General features: G+C 36.3%; 1 protein-coding gene across 5 annotated transcripts in view; it reads right to left on the reverse strand.

The window, feature by feature from the left end:
• Nucleotides 1–16,734, reverse strand: part of NSL1 (NSL1 component of MIS12 kinetochore complex) — a gene marked incomplete at its 5' end in the record, with an annotated part of 83,669 nt that overhangs the window by 61,149 nt on the left and 5,786 nt on the right. For all 5 annotated transcript variants that reach the window (XR_014247026.1, XM_082400514.1, XM_082400512.1 and 2 more), the window contains 2 exons: nucleotides 12,945–12,999; nucleotides 14,714–14,844. Coding sequence is in view for 4 of the 5 variants with exons in the window: in XM_082400514.1 (XP_082256640.1) it covers nucleotides 12,945–12,999; nucleotides 14,714–14,844 (186 nt within the window). The remainder of the gene's footprint in view (nucleotides 1–12,944; nucleotides 13,000–14,713; nucleotides 14,845–16,734) is intronic.

A 16,734-nucleotide genomic window follows, 5' to 3' on the forward strand; every position in this document is an offset into this window, starting at 1 on the left:
AGAAAAAATTTAAAAATACGTAGAACAAATGACAACGATGACCCAAAACCTATGGGACACAGCAAAAGCAGTTCTAAGAGGGAAATTTATAGCAATTCAACCTCACCTTAAGAAATAAGAAAAGTAGACGCAGACCTAGAAAATGGACTTGAGGACATGGGGAGGGGGAAGGGTAAGCTGGGACGAAGGGAGAGAGTGGCATGGACTTATATATACTACCAAGTGTAAAATAGATAGCTAGTGGGAAGCAGCCGCATAGCACAGGGAGATCAGCTCAGTGCTTTGTGATCACCTAGAGGGGTGGGATAGGGAGGGTGGGAGGGAGACGCAAGAGGGAGGACATATGGGGATATATGTATATGTATAGCTGATTCACTATGTTATAAAGCAGAAACTAACACACCATTGTAAAGCAATTACACTCTAATAAAGACATTACAAAAATCTTTTAAAAAAAAAGAAATAATATAAATCTCAAATAAACGACCTAACCTTATACCTAAAGCAACTAGAGAAAGAAGAACAAAGAAAACCCAAAGTCAGCAGAAGGAAAGAAATCATAAAGATCAGAGGAGAAATAAATGAAACAGAAATGAAGAAAACAATAGCAAAGATCAGTAAAACTAAAAGTCGGTTCTTTGAAAAGATAAAAAACATTGATAAACCTTTAGCCAGACCCATTAAGAAAAAAAGAGAGAGGATGCAAATCAGTAAAATTAGACATGAAAAAGGAGAAATCACAACTGACACCACAGGAATACAAAGGATTACAAGAGACTACTACAAATAACTATATGCCAATAAAATGGACAACCTGGAAGAAATGGACAAATTCTTGGAAAGTTACAATTTTCCAAGACTGAACCAGGAAGAACTAGAAAATATAAACAGACCTATCACAAATAATGAAATTGAAACCATAATTAAAAATCTTCCAACAAACAAAAGTCCAGGACCAGATGGCTTCACAGGTGAATTCTATCAAACATTTACAGAAGAGCTAATGCCCATCCTTCTCAAACTCTTCCAAAAAACTGCAGAGGGAAAAATACTCCCAAATTCATTCTATGAAGCCACCATCACCCTGATACCAAAACCAGACAAAGATATCACAAAAAAAGAAAATTAGACCAGTATCACTGATGAACACAGATGCAAAAATCCTCAACAAAATACTAGCAAACAGAATCCAACACATTAAAAGGATCATACACCACGATCAAGTGGGATTTACCCCAGGAATGCAAGGATTCTTCATTATACACAAATCAATCAATGTGATACACCATATTAACAAATTAAGGAATAAAAACCATATGATCATCTCAATAGATGCAGAAAAAGCTTTTGACAAAATTCAACACCCATTTATGATAAAACCTCTCCAGAAAATGGGCATAGAGGGAACCTACCTCAACATAATAAAGTCCATATATGACAAACCCACAGCAAACATCACACTGAATGGTAAAAAACTGAAAGCATTTCCACTAAGATCAGGAACAAGACAAGGATGTCCACTCTCACCACTCTTATTCAACATAGTTTTGGAAGTCCTAGGCACGGCAATCAGAGAAGAAAAAGAAATAAAAGACTACAAATTGGAAAAGAAGAAGTCAAACTGTCACTGTTTGCAGATGACATGATACTATACATAGAAAATCCTAAACATGCCACCAGAAAACTACTAGGACTAACCAATGAATTTGGTAAAGTTGCAGGATACAAAATTAATGCACAGAAATCTCTGGCATTCCTATACACTAACAATGAAAACTCAGAAAGAGAAATCAAGGAAACAATCCCATTTACCATCACAACAAAAAGAATAAAATACCTAGGAATAAACCTACCCAAGGAAGCAAAAGACTTGTACTTAGAAAACTATAAAACACTGATGAAAGAAATCAAAGATGACACAAACAGATGGAGAGACACACCATGTTCTTGGATTGGAAGAATCAATATTGTGAAAATGACTATACTACCCAAAGCAATCTACAGATTCAATGCAATCCCTATCAAACTACCAGTGGCATTCTTCACAGAATTTGAACAAAAATTTTTACAATTTGTATGGAAACACAAAAAATCCCAAATAGCCAAAGCAATCTTGAGGGAAAAAACAGAGCTGGAGGAATCAAGCTACCTGACTTCAAACTACACTACAAAGCTACAGTAATCAAGACAGTATGGTACTGGCACAAAAACAGAAATATAGATCAGTAGTACAGGATAGAAAGCCCAGAGAGAAACCCACACACCTATGGTCACCTTATCTTTGATAAAGGAGGCAAGAATATACAATGGGGAAAAGACAGCCTCTTCAATAAATGGTGCTGGGAAAACTGGACAGCTACATGTAAAAGACTGAAATTAGAACACTCCCTAACACCATACATAAAAATAAACTCCAAATGGATTAAAGACCTAAATGTAAGACAGGACACTATAAAACTCTTAGAGGAAAACCTAGGCAGAACACTCTTTGACATAAACCACAGCAAGATCTTTTTTCACCCACCTCCTAGAATAATGAAAATACAAACAAAAATAAACAAATGGGAAGCCTTTGCACAGCAAAGGAAACCATAAACAAGACAAAAAGACAACCTTCAGAATGGGAGAAAATATTTGCAAATGAAGCAATGGACTAAGGTTTTTTTCTCCAAAATATACAAACAGCTCATGGAGCTCAATATCAAAAAAATAAACCACCCAATTAAAAAATGGGCAGAAGACCTAAATAGATATTTCATCCAAGAAGACATACAGATGGCCAAGAAGCACATGAAAAGAGGCTCAACATCACTAATTATTCGAGAAATGCAAATCAAAACTACAGTGAGGTATCACCTCACACCGGTCGGAATGGCCATCATCAAAAAATCTACAATAAATGCTGGAGAGGGTGTGGAGAAAAGGGAACCCTTTTGCACTGTTGGTGGGAATGTAAATTGATACAGCCACTATGGAGAACAGTATGGAGGTTCCTTAAAAAACTAAAATTAAAACTACCACATGGGGCTTCCCTGGTGGCGCAGTGGTTGAGAATCTGCCTGCCAATGCAGGGGACACAGGTTTGAGCCCTGGTCTGGGAAGATCCCACATGCCGTGGAGCAACTGGGCCCGTGAGCCACTATTACTGAGCCTGCGCGTCTGGAGCCGTGCTCCGCAACAAGAGAGGCCGCGATAGCGAGAGGCCCGCGCACTGCGATGAAGAGTGGCCCCCGCTTGCCGCAACTGGAGAAAGCCCTCGCGCAGAAACGAAGACCCAACACAGCCATAAATAAAATAAATTAAAAAAAAAAAAAAAAAAAAAAAAAACTACCACATGACCCAGCAATCCCACTACTGGGCATATACCCTGAGAAAACCATAATTCAAAAGGACACATAGGGCTTCTCTGGTGGCGCAGTGGTTAAGAATCTACCTGCCAATGCAGGGGACACAGGTTTGAGCCCTGGTCCGAGAGGATCCCACATGCCGCGGAACAACTAAGCCCGTGCACCACAAATACTGAGCCTGCACTCTAGAGTCCCTGATCCACAACTACTGAAGACTGTGTGCCTAGAGCCCATGCTCCACAACAAGAGAGGCTATTGCAATGAGAAGTCCACGCACCGCAACAAAGAGTAGCCCCCACTCACTGCAACTAGAAGAAGCCTGCATGCAGCAACGAAGACCGAACTTAGCCAAAAAAAAAAATTAAAAAAAAAAAAGGACACATGTACCCCAATGTTCATTGCAGCACTATTTACAATAGACAGGACATGGAAACAACCTAAATGTCCAACAACAGATGAATGGATAAGGAAGATGTTGTACATATATACAATGGAATATTACTCAGCCATAAAAAGGAACAAAATTGGGTCATTTCTAGAGATGTGGATGGACCTACAGTCTGTCATACAGAGTGAAATAAGCCAGAAAGAGAAAAACAAGTATCATGTATTAATGCATATATGTGGAATCTAGAAAAATGGTACAGATGAACCTATTTGTAGGGCAGGAATAGAGACACAGACGTAGAGAACGGACATGTGGACACAGCGGGGGAAGGGGAGGGTGGGACGAATTGGGAGATTAGGTTTGACATAAATACACTACCATGGGGAAAATAGATAGTGGGAACCTGCTGTATAGCACAGGGAACTCAGCTCTGTGCTCTGTGATGACCTAGATGGGGGGAGGAAGGGGGGGAGGGAGGTCCAAGAGGGTGGGGATATAGGTATACATATAGCTGATTCACTTCACTGTACAGCAGAAAGTAACATAACATTGTAAAGCAATTTTACTCCAATTAAAAAAAAAAAACCAAAAAGACAGAAAATAACAAGAGCTGATGAGGATGTGGAGGAATTGGAACCCTCAAACACTGCTGGTGGAAATGTGAAATGGTGCAGCCACTTTGGAAAATAGTTCAACAGTTCCTCTAAACATAGAGTTCCCATATGATCCAGCAATCCCATTCCTAGGTATATACACTCAAGAGAACTGTAAACATATGTCCACAGAATAACTTGTACACAAATGTTCATAGCAGAATTATTCATAACAACCAAAAGCAGAAACTCAAGAATATACTGATAAATGGATAAATAAAATGTCATATGTCCATAAAATAGAATCTTTGGCAAAAAAAAAGAAATGAAATACTGATACATGCTACAACATGGACCTTGAAAACATGCTAATTCAAAGAAGCCATTCTCAAAGGATGACATATTACATGGTTTGATTTATAAGAAATGTCTAGAATAGTCAAATCTATAGAGATAGAAAGCAGATTAGTGGTTGCCTAGGGCCAGGGGAGAGGGATGACAGATTGGGGGAGAATGTGGGGTTTCTTTTTGAAGTGATGAAAATGTTTAAAAATTAATTATGGTGATGGCTGCATAAAACTCTGTGAATATCGAGTTGCACACTTTAAATGGGTGAATGGGATAGTATATGAATTGTACCTCAATAAAGCCACTAGAAAAAAATAAGTGTCAAAGATAATGATGTAATATATTCCATATGGTAAATGAAAGTAAATAAAACAAAATTCAAGGGCATGAAATAAAAACTAAGAGTCTACCGCCCACAGACTTTTACTCAAAGTACCTAAGGAACCCAACAACAGAGTAGTAAACCTAGAAGGAAGCCATGACAATCAGAGAGTTTGGAACATTTTGCTATAAATTTAATTAATCACTGAGTGCAAAAGAGTAGCAGCTACTGAAGTGTTTTTTAACAAGAGAAGAACTAAAGTTCTAGACACAAAGAAGGAAAACGGGGAGGGGTGTGTTTATTCAGTGGGTAAAGTGTAATAAAGTCCTTTTCTTGCCCAGGAGGGGACTTGAAATACTGTATAACTCCCGACTGTGTTAGATAATTTTAGAATTATAGTATGCTAAAATTTTACAGGTAACACTAAAGGAAAAGAAGCATAGCATATAGCTTCCAAACCAGAAAAAAGTAAAATGAGAATAAAGAAAAATCTATCAACATGATAGATGGCAAAAAAGAGGGAAAATAGTAAAACTCCTATATTTGGAAACAAAAAAATATTCAGAGCTGAATTATGAAAGTTCTACATGTCAAGCCTCGAGGATATGGCTAAAGCAGGACTTATTGATAAATCTGTATCCTTAAACATATTTATTAAAAAATAAGACTGAAGTAAACTTAAGTGTTTAACTCAAGGAGCTAAAAATAACAGAGAAAACTCAAGAAAGCAGGAAGACCACACTAAAGATAAGATCAGAACTCAAGGAACCAGAAAAGTAAAAAACAATAGAGAAACTCAGCAAAACTAAAAGCTGACTCTCTGGGAAGACCAATAAAAACAAAGAAATCTACAGCAAGATATCAAGAAAAAAGACAGCAAAAACAAACGACATTAAGAAATAAGCGTATGTGGAACAAATTTTTTAAATTACAAGCAACTACTACAAACAGTTTCATACCAACATATTGAACACATGGATGAAAGAGACTATTTTCCAAACAGGTATTACCAAGATTGATTCAAGAAAAAAATTTAAAACCTGAAGAAATCAATACCCATTAAGTATACTAAATCAGTTAAGTCAAACTTACCCCCATACATACCCCAGGCTCACAGTTTTATACATGAACCTTATCAACTCTTCAAAGAACAAAAAATCTCTAATATTTAGAAACTGTTTTATGAGGGCAGCATAACCTTGATGACAAAACTGGAAAGGGACAGTATGGTTTGTTTTTTTTTTCATTAAAGTTCACCTGCTTTATTATTATTTTTTTCCTTATTAGAGGATAATTGCTCCACAATGTTGTGCCAGTTTCCACTGTACAATGAAGTGCATCAGCCATATGTATATCTATATCCCCCCTCTTGAACCTCCCACCCACCCCACCCTCCAGCCCGCCCATCTAGGTCGTCACAGAGCACCGAGCTGAGCTTCCTGTGCTTTATAGCATGCTCATGCCAGCCATCTTTTTTACACATGGTAGTGTATACATGTCACTCCCAATCTCCCAACCCGTCCCACCCTCCCCTCCCTGCCCCACCATGTCCACACATCCGTTCTCTACGTCTATATCTCTATTCCTGCCCTGCAAATAGGTTCAGTATGTTTTAAAACACATGTTTATTTTTTGTGTGACTACAGATGCAAATATACTATAGGTTAATATACTAAATAAAATACAGGTATAGAGTATAAGTAAATTTAATTCAAGTGTATAAAAGAAAACATAAACTAATGAGGAAGTGGAGTTTTCTCTATGAATGCAAAGATAACCATCAGAAAAATCTGTCACTGTTAACTCACCATATTAACAGAGTTAGAGACAAAAAAGCATACGATCTAGGGGCACAAGGGAACTTCATGAGTGATGAAAAATCCTATATCTGAATTGTGGTCACAGTTACATAGTTGTATACATTTGTCAAAACTCAAACTGTATGCATAAAATGGATGTATTTTATTATATGTAAATTATACCTCAATAAAGTTGGTCAAACAAGTATATGATCTCAGTTGATGCAAAAGAAGTGTTCAATAAAATTAAACATTTATTCATAATTTTAAAATATCATGGCCACTGGGCTTCCCTGGTGGCACAGTGGTTAAGAATCTGCCTGCCAATGCAGGGGACACAGGTTCGAGCCCTGGTCCAGGAAGATCCCACATGCCGCGGAGCAACTAAGCCCGTGCACCACAACTACTGAACCCGCACTCTAGAGCCCGCGAGCCACAACTACAGTGCCCGCATGCTGCAACTACCGAAGTCCGCACGCCTAGAGCCCGTGCTCCGCGACAAGAGAAGCCACCACAATGAGAAGCCCGCGCACCGTAACCAAGAGTAGCCCCTGCTCAACACAATTAGAGAAAGGCCGCGCAGCAACGAAGACCAAAAATAAATAAATAAAATAAATTTAAAAAATTTAAAAAATATATATATATCATGGCCACTATCATTACTAGTATTCAATATTACACTGGAGGTTGTTTTTTTTTTTGGTTTTTGGGTTTTTTTCCTTAAAAAATTTTTTGTTGAAGTATAGTTGATTTATAATGCTGTGTTAGTTTCTGGGGTACAGCAAGCTGATTCAGTTATACATATATATATATGCTTTTTCATATTCTTTTCCATTATGGTTTATTATAGGACATTGAATATAGTTCCCTGTGCTATACATTAGGACCTTGTTGTTTATCTATTTTATATGTAGTAGTTTGTATCTGCTAATCCCAAACTCCTGATTTATCTCTCCCGCACCCCCTAAATATTAATAATGGAGGCTCTAATCAATGTAATAATAAGACAAAAATAGAACATGTATAAAGTTAGGAAAAAGATAAAACCTAGCATTACTTGCAAATGATATGATTATCTACATTTTTAAAAATCTAGTTGAAATTAGATAATTAGAACTAATAAGAGTTCAGCAAATAAAGATCAACGGTATTCCTAAACACCAGGAATATTCAATTACAATGTGTAATCCCAAAATGTTACCATTTACAATAGCTACAAAAAGGTATCTAGGAACAAATAAAAGATGTGTAAAACCTATGTGGAGAAATTTATAAAATACTATTTTTTTCTTAAAACCATCTTTATTACATGTCTTTAAACACTTCTCTACATGCATTACAGAATATCTTATCAGATCCAGTCCCTTAAATAACACTGTTTTCAACATAGCAAGCAGGCAGCACTCTTATAAACATCTTTATTACATGTGTTTATAAAACACTATTGGAGGACATTTTGAAAAACCCAAAATGAGATATAATATGTTCACAAATGGGAAGACATATATTGTAAACGTGGCACTTCTCTCCAAATTTATCTATAAATTAAATGCAATTCCAATCAAATCCCAATAAGATTTTTCAAGCAATTTTACAGTTGATCCTAACAATTCCTATGGAAGAGTAAAGGGCCAAAAACAGGCAACAAAATTTGGAAGAAATTGCAAGATATCAAGTCTTCTTTTAAACTACAGAAACTTAAAAAGTGTGGTAATGGTGCTGAGACAGCCAAGTCAACCAATAACGTTAAAATGAGAATCCGGGGGAATTCCCTGGTGGTCCAGTGGTTAAGACTCCACACTTTCACTGGCAAGGGCCAGGGTTCAATCCCTGGTCAGGAAACTAAGATCCCACAAGCCGCGTGGCCAGAAAAAAAAGAAAAAGAGAGACAGAGCGCAGAAACAGACCCCCAAATACATGGAAACTTAGTATATTAGAGAGTGACATTACAAAGCAGTGGAAAAGAGATGGACTATTCAATAAATGATGCTAGGACAACTGGCTACCAGTACAGTAGAAATTAGATCCCTTCCTTATAAAATTTTTTTTAAAATTCAGTTGTATTCAAGTCCTAAACATGATAATCAAAAGTCTATAAATAAAATAACAAAGGATCTTTATGTCATTCAGATAGACACTTAAAGACACTGAAAGAGCATTTATAATGGAAAAACTCTGGTAAATCCGACTACATTAAAACTTATGTAAACATATATAAAAGGTCATTATAAAGTTATAAGACAAGCCAAAAATTTAGAGCAAATATTTACAGTGCTTATAACACAAATATCCATAATGTGTATGTGCATGTACGTTCATGTGCCTGTGTATATGACTCTTAGAAATGAATAAGGAAAATTCAAATAACCCAACCGAAAAACAGGCAAAGAATATAAATAGGCAATTCAAGGATGCTCAACCTCACTTTAAATACTACCGCATGTCCATCAAATTGGCAGAAAAAAAAAAAAATACAGAAAGCCTGACGGTAATAATTGTTGGCAAAATGTAGAGAAGCAAGAACTCTCAAACATTGCTGGTGGGACGGTAAACTGATACGACTCTTTTGGAAGGGTAGTAAAGCTCATATGTAATAAAGCTAAACAGAGACAAGCCCTGTGGACCTAGAAATTTTGCTTTCAGAAATCTACCCCAGAAAATCTGTGACATATTTACACTTTACAAGGACACAGGTATAAAAATATTCATTGTAATGTTTATAACAGCCAAAAAAAAAGAAACTAAGTGTCCCTCAGTAGAGGAATGGATTTACAGAGGTATATTCATACTCAGGAATATTATTTAGAAACTAAATGAATAAAGAGATGTGTGTATAAAATATTGAGTGGGGAAAATAAGTTGCAGAATGATATGATTGGTATGATACAATTTATGTAAAATTTTAAAACAAATGCCATACATTGTTTATGGATACCTTGATAAAGTATCAATAAAAGCATAAAAACATGGATAGGAAGGAACCACTAACCTTGAGGATGGTGGTTACTTCTGAAGTAAGAGGGAGTGGAATGGGATGGTGAAGGGTACAAAGAAAGTTTCAACTGTATCCGTACCTTTTAATTCCTAAGAAGGTCTGATCCAAGTTTGGCAAAATATGAATAGCCCTTAAAAATAAGTGGTAGGGGGCTTCCCTGGTGGTGCAGTGGTTGACAATCCACCTGCCAATGCAGGGGACACGGGTTCGAGCCCTGGTCTGGGAGGATCCCACGTGCCGCGGAGCAACTAGGCCCATGAGCCACAACTACTGAGCCTGCGCATCTGGAGCCTGTGCTCTGCAACAAGAGAGGCCGCGATAGTGAGAGGCCCGCGCACTGCGATGAAGAGTGGCCCCCGCTTGCCACAACTAGAGAAAGCCCTCGCACAGAAACGAAGACCCAACACAGCCAAAAATAAATAAATAAATAAATAAACACACAATTTTGAGGAAAAAAAAAATAAGTGGTAGGTACAAAGATGTTCATTATGTTATACTCCATGTTTTCTATATGTTTGAAATATTTCAAAGAATTTTTTAAAAAATCAACTCTGCTTGATGTGTATGCAATGGGTTGGAAGAGAGTAAGAGTGAAACAGAAGACCTTCAGGAAAGCATCTCTACAAATCCTGGCTAGAGTGATGGTGACCTAGATTAGAGGTGATAATAGAGAGGTGAAGAGAAGTGGATGAACATGAGATTATATTTCAAAGGAATAATTTGTAGGACTTATTGATGGATTGTAGATGAGGAGTTCAGGAGAGGAAAGAATCAAAGTTGACTTCTCACTAAAGCAGTACGTAGGTGAAGGTGCTGTTTACTCGGATGGGGAAAACCGGGAATGGAATCAGTTGGAGAGCATGAAAGAATCCTGTTTTATGTTCATCTCTTATTTCTACTCAGACATAAGCTCTTTATGGGGAGAATCTTTTTTATCTCCATATCCCCCAGAGTTACTAACATAACTATGCCAAATAATTATTATATACATTGCTTAAGTAACATGTTTTGAAAACTAGACAGCCTTCTTTAAAAGTGTCAGCTTTCAAATAAGCCTGATATCACTTAATATTCTAATAACAAACAAAATTCCAAGAAGTTCCCTAAAAAGTTTTCCCATGTAACTTATTCAGAGTTTTAACTTCTATACAAATTTATGCTTTCCACTTTTCTCCTAAGCCATTTTAATTAATTTCATATGATTTTATCAGTTGAATGTATTATAAGCTATGTAGTATTATAAGGTGTACCACTGTAAAAGGGATAGGATTTATTTATTTATTTATTTATTTTTAATAAATTCATTTATTTATTTTTGGCTGCATTGGGTCTTCATTGCCGTGTGCAGGCTCCTCATTGTGGTGGCTTCTCTTGTTGTGGAGCACGGGTTTCGGTAGTTGTGGCATGCGGGCTCAGTAGTTGTGGCACACGGGCTTAGTTGCTCCGCGGCACGTGGGACCTTCCCGGACCAAGGCTCGAACCCATGTCCCCTGCACCGGCAGGTGGATTCTTAACCACTGCACCACCAGCGAAGCCCAGGGATAGGATTTATAATAGGGTTATTATTACATAGCATCTCCTTATAAACTACTACTTATATATTTTAGTTACAGTTTATAGACCCCCTTATCTCATGTGATTCATAACAACCTCAATGAGTAGGCAGGACATTTCTATAACATTTAGTGACAGAGCTGGAATTCACACCTAAAGCATCAGGCTATGTAGACTTCATCATAAAGAAACCTGTGACTTGCCCAAGTCACAAGTTTCAAGTGACTTGCTCAAGGACATTCAGCTAAAAAAACTGTAAGTTAATTTTGCTGTGCTTAAAGAGGTGTTGCTATTCTAAGTTTATAAACATTATGAAAATGTATAATGACAAAAATCTCAAAATTTATCCAAAAGATAGATTCTAATTATTTGATTAACTGTGAAGTCAGAATCACATGACAAAGAAGATTTTTCCACTAATACTACATAACTGAAATGGTAGGAAGAAAATCATGTAGACCATCAAAGGATCATTTAAATAAACCGGTTTTCCCTCCTAAGATAAAAAGGTTACCAAGTTTCTTTGGCGAATTAACTATAGTTAAAAAGTAATACTTGAGTATATTGTGATAACACATTTTTCAATTATTATTTTTTTGTTGTTCAAACCAAAACAAGTATATGTCAACCACTGCATTTTGGCAACTAACCATTTTTAGTGAACCATGACAATTAAGTGTTAGGTCCTAGGTCAATTTTTATTATCAAATACAGTGAGTGCTGTGATTTTAACCAATTTCAGAGTATCTTTACTTCCCCCTCTCAGTTTATCCCATTGGCTTGGGACACTTAAGAAGGGCAAGGGGACATGTTAGAAAGTAAATCAGAATTCAACAAGGGCGAGGTACTCAAAGCCATAAGTATAGAAATCCCATACAAATAAATGAAGGTCTTAACTGTTTTACTGATACTTCAGAAATGGTACTCTTGAGCACCAAAGGCAAATTTCAAAAGGTCTCAAGAAAACTGCTAGAAATTTTTAAATGTGAGAATAGCGTCATTTAAAAATACATATGATCCACATTTTTAGCAAAGTCGGTTCTATTGCTGTATTTACAAAATTGGTATAAATTTTATTTCTTTGTGATTTAGAGGGTGCACCTAAGTGGACACAGAATTGAGGTCAAAGGCATAACAAGTGTATGTACCTCTTCTTAAGTTCAACATTATATTTTTGTTGGATTTTATTCTGTAAACGATGAGAAACCAGTGATGGTTATCACACTGAGGAGAGACACCATGAGTGCTTTAATAGTATAACTTTGGCTGTAATGCAAAGAATGGATGGTTTAATAGCATTAGAGATGGGAGGGTATTATAACAGAAGTTAGAGATTGACAAGGTGTTATAATAGTCTAGGTCAGGAGAGTGCTTAATAAAAGTCCAGCTTCCTGGGTCCTAGCCCTGGAGATTCTGAGTTGGAAGGTTTAGAGCAAGTTCTTATAATCCTAAGTGAAAAAAAGACTTAAACACTGATGACTGGTAGTGAGTTAGAGCATCAAAGGGAAGATAACCTTGATGCTGAAACCTTTAAGAGTATCAGGAACTCCTGAAAATTACAAGCTCATGCTTCACTTTTACCATAAACACTGACTCACCTGGATCAGGGTCATATTTTAGGTCCAATGAATGTACAACAGGGTGGTATTGCTTCTAAACATAAAATAAAACAGATTTAATTTAACAACTTAGAGCCTCATACAAACATTTCCTTCAGTTTATGCAAGCAAATATATTATTAGGCAGTAGTACCATTCTTTTGCCAAAAAAACCCCACAAAAAAATAAAAACAAACAAAAAACCCCAAAATTAGATCCTGAAAATCTGTAGCGAAGGGAGGAGAAAAGAAGAAAAGATCAAACTAAGTCTGAATTATACCTTTTATAGTATTGCCACCTACTGCATACACTAAGATACAGCACCATAAAAAAGCATAAGAGGGAATTCCCTGGTGGTCCAGTGGTTAGGACTGCACGCTTTTGTCGCTGAGGGTCAGGGTTCGATCCCTGGTCAAGGAACTAAGGTGCAGCCAAAAAAAAAAAAAAAAAAAAACAGGAAAAAAAAATGCATGAGAAAAGCAATCAAGCAAATTAGAGGCATAGAGATGGAATCTCGTGTTTATAAAGTACCAGGTAGTTTTCAAATTATGAATGGACTGTTTTTCAAAAGTTCATTTTAAGACAAGTGTTTAGAACTCAGAACTCATATTCCCACAGAAACTCTGTTTTAAAAAGTGGCCAGGCCACTACCACATCAGCACACTAATGCCTACCTACATATCCTGTGATACACTGGGACTGCAACAGCAGAACTATAAGAACAGGATCCAAAATTCAGGCAAAAAGAAAGCGAAGAATGTCTCTCCTTTCTCTTGCCCAAAGTAGCAGGAGCCAAAAAGGTTTTTTTGTTGTTGTTGTTGTTTGTTTGTTTTTTAAAAAAGCTGTCTTTAGTATCCTCACCCCATCCATTTTGCATCAATTTTAAACTTCCACAGCAGTACCCCACCTAGGCCGGCCAACTTCCTTTCTTTTATGCAATACTGATTACTAGCTTTTGGTGGGGGAGGAAGGGTAGTAATAGAGAGGGAGATGCTGGAAAATAAATACATTTTGAATGTTTTTCCCGAGGAAACTTTAAAAGTGGATGAGGCAAAGGGAGTGGGGTATTTCTTGGAGGACTGACTTCTATGGAAGAAAAAAATGAAAAATTTTGCTTATAATCATTTTTTTCTCACAGAATGATAACTAAAATGTTTTAGAGATAGTACCTGTCTTCACTCTCTAAAACAATTCCTGAAAGGAAAGCAACTAGAAAATTTATATGTGAAAGTATGCTAATTTCAAAAACTAATGACAAAAAGTAAAGCACAATCGAAAGCAACATGTATGTCTCACTCCAGAGGCAATGCCATTCCCAGCAAACCTACTTCCATCTCATCATGATTTTTGGAGCAAAACAAATTATACACAATTCATAAAGCAAATTTTGGTGTTATAAAACAGGTAGTCAATCTTCATCATCGATTTAACTAAAGGGTCTTCCAAAATACATAAACATATACAAATAATGTGCCAAATACAAATGACGGATAGAAGGAAAAGGCTTAAAAAATACATTTCTTTTTCCCTCCTGGCCTCAGAATTAAGTCACTGTCAGTCTTCCATCTTCAAATTCTATTTTATTTTATCATCAGCTGTATTCAAAACCTAGTGTGACTTAGGAGGAGACAAACAGTAGTAACTGAGGCAGGAAAGACAAAGAAAACAAAATATCATTTACCTCCACTTGGATCTCATACTTTAATTTTTTTACTGTAGTAAAATAGACATTACATAAAATTTACTATTTTAAAGGTAAATCATCTTACCAGAATTTCTTGTTTTGCTTTTATGATTTTGATGACACATTCAAGGATCTTTCTGGGATACTGCTTACGTTTTGTGGCTATATCGACTATGATTTCATCAAACTGGTCTTCAAGGACTTTGATATCAGAATCTATTTCGAGGGAAAAATAATATCAAAAAATTCCTTAAAACACATTTTTTAATATTCTATATGAAAATGTAACATAATAAACTAAATTTAGAAAACACAAAATTTAAGGAAAACAAATATGGCAAGTTAATGGATGCCCCACTTTGGTAACTGATTCATTTATTCATTGAACAGTCGATTACTTACTGAGCCCCTATGGGAAGCCAAGCCTAAATCAGAAAATACAAAGATGAACATAACATAATCCCTGTTCTCTAAGAGCTCACGGTTCACTGCAAGAAACAGACATACAACTGCAAAACAACTGAATACACACAGTAGAGGTATGAACAAAATGCTGTCAGGACAAAGAACAGCGGAACACTAACTCTGCCTTGGGAATTTAAGACTTTAAAGAGAAAATAACATTTGATTTGGAACTTGAAATATAAGTGTAAATCCATTGCATAAAAAAAGGTAGGGAAAAAAATAATAGGGAGATGCATTTGAAGCAGAGAAAACAGTATCTGCAAGATCAAAGAGTCTTTAGGAAACAGAAAAAGATCTAAATGGCTGCAGGTTAAAGTATAAGGAAAAAAGGATGCTAATATATAGAAGAGCCACACTGTAAAGAACATTTAACATCAGGGATGCTAACAAGTTTTGACTTTATCATGTGCTGAACCAAAGCCGTGACAATAGCAGTGAGTGGAGTAGCTAGATCTGAAACAGGCACAACTGGATAAATGGTAGGAAAACGTAAAAGATATGGTGACTTCAGAGTTTCTTCGATTTGGCTAAAGCTATCTTATCAGTTGCTTTCCTATGTTTTAAAGTACAGTTGACCCTTGAACAACATGGAGGTTAGGGGCACCAACCATCCTTGCCGTCAAAAATCCAAGCATAACTTTATAGTTTGCCCTCTGTGGAAACTTTAGAGTTTCCACATCTGTGGATTCAACCAACTACAAATGGTGTCGTACTGTATTTGGTGAAAAAAATCCCTGTATAAGTGGACTCTTGCAGTTCAAACCTGAGTTGTTCAAGAGTCAAATGTACTGATTCTCAAACTCTGAAAGAATGAATGATCACCTGGGGAACTTGTCAGAAGTGCAGAAATTTCTTTTTACTTTTTAAAAAACAGCTTTATTGAGGTGTAACTGTCATACAGTGAGCGGCACATATTTAAAGTATATGATTTGATAAGTTTTGACATATGTGTATACCCTTGAAACCACCACTACAGTCAAGATAATGAACACAACCATCACCCCTAAAAGTTTCCTAATGCTCCCTTGTAATCTCTCCCTCCTGCTCCTCCCAAACTGCTCTCTATCCCCAGGCAATCACCAATCAAATTTTTGTCACTATATTCTAGTTTTCATTTCCTAGAATCTTATATAAATGAAATCATACAGTACATACTCTTTGGTAAGGAGAAGTGCAGAAATTTTGATTCCTAGTAGAGTTCTCTGGAATGGGGCCCAGAAATTAAGCACCCCAGATGAAATTAATGCAAGGGATACATCAACTTTATTTTGAAAATCACTTTAAAAAGTAGCAAATATTAAGTAGCTAAAAATACTAAAGAGCTAGGTCCTCAGCTTAACTGGTCTTACGTCATTTGTGTTCTGCTATGTCAAAGTCTATGATAGAAATAGATCTATTTATTTTATTGAGTAGAGCTTCATTAGGGAGAAGTCTGAAACGTTACATATTTTGAGAACATTTTGAGACACTGCTGACATACATCAGCATAAACATATATATCATAAAGATTAATGAGGTATATATCATGTATGGTCTTCCATTCGTGAAAAGAATATTCACTAAGTCCAATTAAATTACTTCTTCTGAGAGTATTATAAAATATAGTCATTTCTTACTTTGAATACTCATTTAAATGAGCAG

This window comes from Balaenoptera borealis (assembly GCF_965194805.1).
Source record: "Balaenoptera borealis genome assembly, chromosome: 1".
Classification (NCBI taxonomy): Eukaryota; Metazoa; Chordata; class Mammalia; order Artiodactyla; family Balaenopteridae; genus Balaenoptera; species Balaenoptera borealis.